At 35.4% G+C, this 5,172-nt stretch overlaps 1 protein-coding gene across 1 annotated transcript in view; it reads right to left on the reverse strand. All coding sequences in view use genetic code 11, as the record gives it.

Annotated features, from left to right (window-relative positions):
* Positions 1-5,048: 5,048 nt before the first annotated feature.
* The window catches only part of EGR_00947 (hypothetical protein), a gene marked incomplete at both ends in the record, with an annotated part of 3,378 nt that continues 3,254 nt past the window's right edge, over positions 5,049-5,172 (reverse strand). The window contains one exon of the mRNA XM_024490196.1: positions 5,049-5,145. Coding sequence (XP_024355599.1) covers positions 5,049-5,145 — 97 coding nt within the window. The remainder of the gene's footprint in view (positions 5,146-5,172) is intronic.

Here is a 5,172-nt window from a genome sequence, read left to right on the forward strand (position 1 = left end):
TTGCATTATTCATATTTTGATGTATCAAATAGTTTTCGACTGTTACTCACAAAACTTCATGTCGATAATATTTTTCTAAACTGTTAAATGGAACACACTTTCTCTTTTTGTTAAATTGTGGCATAGAAATGGATTAAACATGCCAATGTTTGCTGTGAAGTCTGACATTAAGTAGGATCTCTATTCAAACCCATCATGAACACAGTGTCTTGACTGCTTCATGTGCACGGAAAATCCCCCGTTATTATCTTATGTGTACAGCCGTTACCAAAGCAAGTTATTGGCCGCATATTTAATGCTTAATTTGTCAGTTATTTTGAGAGATTTGCTAAACCATTATTAAGTGTGATTCACCTCTCATTCATGTAATGCAGTTGCCATCTCATGGTGCTGGTTTTGAAGGCACAGGTGACAGATCACTTGCAGCACCGCTACTGTTCTACATGCTTTTTCAATTTTTATTGATTAATGTTCATTTATGCCGTTTCACAGTGTTGAACATTTTAGAAGTCAGTGGATGTACTGCTGGTTTTTTTAATGCATCTTCTAGTACATTTACCCGATCAGGTAGTCTCTTTCTGTTCCATAGTCTGCCTACGCCAAAGACTACCTGATGACTAACACGCCGACAGACGTTCCTTTTTAAAGACATTAAAGTGACAGCAGGGACATACTAATCTGTCAAGGTCAAGGTAGATGAGTATTTTAACATGGCATTTCCCAAATATGCAATAAATCAGTCTTTCATGCGTCTACCATTGTCTTATTCACATGAGATGGTAAATTTAGGTGTAAAAGGAATTTCACCCAGATGGCATAACCTAATGGATCAAAAGTTGTTAGCTATTTTCAGCTAATGGTCCTCGAATTCTGGATTGGTAAATAGTGCCTTGCTAATATTTCTGCTTATAATTCCTACAATTGAGTAAACCGTAGACAATTCTCATAGAAATTGACAGACCTAAAATGAAAAAGACAGAGAATAATGGGATTCAGGTTTTCTAACTGTTTTTGGATGCAAGATGACTAGACAATAAGGTAAGCAGTATTGTTCGACGAATAAATTAGTGAACGACGGCCGTGTCTCATGAAATATCATATTTCTACTATTATGAACTGTTTTTCTAATTGATTGGATTTTTATGTTTGCTTGTGATTTTGTTAAGATGTGGTTCACCGAAGCTTCCAAATTCAACTGAAATCGGGTTCAAAAATATTTCTCTGTGTCTTGTTTATCTAGAATAATTTCTTTTAGCCGCGGTTTAATACCGAAACAAGTCATAGTTTATGCGAGTACGCGGAAGAAACCCAACTCAAAGGTGGATTCCACTAGATTCAAACTTTTAATCTAGTATAGAGCTTCATTTGATGGTGGTTCACACAGACAGAAAAATGTTTTACAAGCCTAAAATATGAATTTAGTACCAAGAGTGTCCAATCAATTTAATCTCATACGTTACATTCGCAGTATTTTTAGGCGTAATGACAAAAGATTTCGAAAACATAAAGCGCATTTATATAAAATGTTATTTATTTAGCTTATTTGGGCTGAAAGATTCTTTTCCTAATTAGTGGTTATTCACATCTCTCATATAATGGGTATGAGTAAACAATGGTGAAACACCAAAATAGTAAATTGTATCAAATATCACCTGGATGTGAATAAGGCAGTCGGTTCTATAGTGCATAAATGGAAAGTTTTTTGATGGCAAAAATAGAGGAGAATATATCACATGCAGCCTTCCATGATCACATTGATTATTTTTCCCATGTTTCAGAGAGCATAAATCTTGGCCGCGTCTACAGCCCTATTGGAGCGTTTTACTGGCAGGTGGGCACACATCCATGCACACATGGAGGGTCAATGTGTGCATGAATGTGAGTGTGAGAAGAGTTTGGGACTGAACTTTGGCGGAGTCCCATAAATATGCCTGTGTCCGCGTGCATGCACACATACTGGCAGGTGCATAAATCAACTTCGCTAAGCAATCCCCTGTGTAACATTCAAGTGTGCATGCGTGTGAGTGTTTTCTTCCGCTTTCTCCATGCGGAAATAGTGCAAAACGGATGCCACGCATGTCTGAAATGAACTCAACTTGTGTCGAATTTCACGAAGACATGTAATTATGATAGTTTTTCTATAACAGCAGTTCGTTCTGATAAAATTTCACTATTAGTTAAGTGGATTTGTCCATTATATGAACATGATTTCGAACAGATTTAATATAGCGAATTGACTCAGCCAAATTCGAGTCTGGGAGGTTTTGGAACCATCCAAAACGCTGGTTAAAGCAACCCACACAATTAAACTTAGTTATAGGTCATTATTATGCACCTAAGAAAAAAATATGGGGCAAAGTAGGACAAATAATTTGAGGTTTGATAGAATTGTGTGTGCCCTGACTGTTATTTAAAAAGCTGGGACGAGTGGTCCAAACGCCTTTAATAAAGGTACGCTTCCTTAGCTAAATAATCGCAAATGGAGGTTTTAACAATATTTTCTTGCGAAAATTGCTCCATTTTTTGTAACAATGAGGGAAAGCACAAACACTAGTCATCTGCAAAATAAATGAGTAAGCTCATGGAAGTCTATGTCTTTTTCCAATTTCAAAGAGTATAATTAATGTAGGTAATAATGCAGCGCCTGCAGACTTCCCTGAATATAAATGAAGACACACCACTCGAGCAAAATACGTATGTTTGAAACGCGAAATGGATTTGAACTACTGATATGGCCCGGAGGCCAGCCCACTTGATGAAGTTACATTGGCTGAGATAAAGCGACCCTTTACCAAAACGGAGAGTCAAATAACAAACTTATTACGCTAATAGTAAAAATTACGGCATTTAAATTCTAAATTTTGTATAGTTGCCTGTTTTTATGGCAACTTAAGCAGAACACACCGTTTTATGGTCTAGAAATCTTTAGCATGCGCCATGTAGTTTTTTAAAGAACCCATTTTTAAATTAATTACTAGTTGTAAACGGCTCTTTAGACTTAATTCTAGTCCTTTTAATTGTCAAAACTGCATGGAGAAGACAAAAAATTTGCTTATTAGTGGGTAGAAGGTACGTATATTAGCAGGATTAACTCATTTAATGGCAATGTTGACAATGTTGTCACCGGGATGTACTTGAAATAAGTCATTGATGTAATATCTTCTGTCCAGTAGTCAAATATGAACGAGCGAGAGTTGAAAATACGCACATTACAACTTTCGATCAATTCAGTGCAAATCTAATGCAGCGAAGTGCAAATACTTTGATCGTTCTTAATCACTAGCTTGCAATGATCAAAAAATTGTCAGTTGTTTGCACCTATCGCTTTCATTTGTGATTGTGGCTGCAGTTTTGTAATTGCCAATTTTTTATGCAAAACTTGTTTTTGCGCTTATTCTCATATACATATAGTTTGGTCATTTGTTCACCCACAATTTTTCCCAAGGCGAACAAAAATAAACAGCTAGATCTTCTATTCATCAAAATAGCACTAAAATGTAATAAGTAAATAGTATGGCGGAGTTTTCTAACGAAATAGGGTATTTCAATTGTTGATGCATCAACAAAACAATAATGTTACATGCATAAACATTAATAGTAAAAACACATTTTGAAGGGATGGGAACAACAGTGACTCATGAGGCTGTTGGAAATGGGAAAGCCAGGCCTGCAGAATATCGGTACAATCATCAGGCCTCACTACTTTTGAAAAGTTAGACTTATCCTCCAAAGTGGCACATCGAATCGGCATAACGCTTTCAGTTTCTCTTTACATGGTTTTTTTTTAGAACGTTTCCATGTTTGTCTACTTCCTATTTCCCATAAAACTACCCGAATTATTAGCTTCTAAATGTTAAAAAGACTGTGTACAGAATTATAGTATGGAATCCTAAGATAGGGTTTTGCTAAAAAAGCAAAACTTCACCATGGAAGAATAAAATACCTTGAATTCGACATTAAACAAGTAATATTATTCCCTCCATTCCCATTGATATACATACATGACACACTAAATATCACAAATTTGTCGCTTTGAGCAAAATCTAGTGTATAAGAGACGATACAGCTGTCAAATGGTGCTTAACTCTTTTCTCTTCGGGGATCGTTTAAAAAGACCGCCCTCGAAACAGAGCTAAAAGCTACTTTAAGCATAAACTGAACACAGGCACAGAGGATTTTATGATGCAAAACACGAAATTGTGTTATCACACTTCTAAATGAATTTTACACTATGCAAAGAAGCGCGGCAAGGTAGCTGATAAGTTTCTTTCAGATTGTATCTCCCATCATAATGAGATTTGAGTACATAACTTGGATTTACATAGACTTGAGGAGTGTAATGACATTCCCTCATCAATACTGTGCCTGTAATGAAGACAGTTATTAGGATATTTCTATAATAAGCAAATCGGATAGATGACACGATCTCATGAGAATGTGTATACACGAGTGTGACAGACATTAAACTGCTAACAAATAGAACAGTCCCGTATGCAAAGGCAGAATCTTTCTTTAGCCATGCTTCTACAGTACTCTGGTGACTGATACTTATGTAAAGTAACGAAGTAAAACGAATGAACATAACATTACTCCCACAAAGATGCTAATAAAAACTGCGAAACAGGAGCAGTAACTAACCGGACATTAAAACACTAGCGCTAGTGATTGCTGATCCACAATTTAGATGTTAGACTTCAAAGATCAAAAGTTATTAGAAACATAGGTTTGATTGCTTTTTAAGAAAATAACAAATGCTGTCCTTTTCAAAAATGATGAAGATTTTTCAGATACTTGTCACTTCAACTTAAACGTCTAGTCTCAAAAGTCATACATTAATGGCAAATTAATAAAAGTTGTACATTCTTATTAGAAAAAAGACATTTTTTTCCAAATTAATCGATACAAATGACAATAACTTTTAAGTGATATGTCAGTTGATAAGTATTGGAAAAAAACAGACAGCTACTACTAAAGTAAAACCTCGTTGCTAGAGGTACGTGTTTTTCAGCAAATACTGGAACAGGAATGTCGCTGCCAATCATAATAAACTAAGTCATTTTGCAAATAATCGTAACCAATTCATAAAATGGTTGTTTCTGCAATGGAAAATAAGTAAGAACTAAATTTTGAGAGCTCTCTTTTAGTCTATTAGGACAAATTTAAACAATGCAG

Source organism: Echinococcus granulosus (genome assembly GCF_000524195.1).
Source record: "Echinococcus granulosus chromosome Unknown EG_S00003, whole genome shotgun sequence".
Lineage (NCBI taxonomy): Eukaryota > Metazoa > Platyhelminthes > Cestoda > Cyclophyllidea > Taeniidae > Echinococcus > Echinococcus granulosus.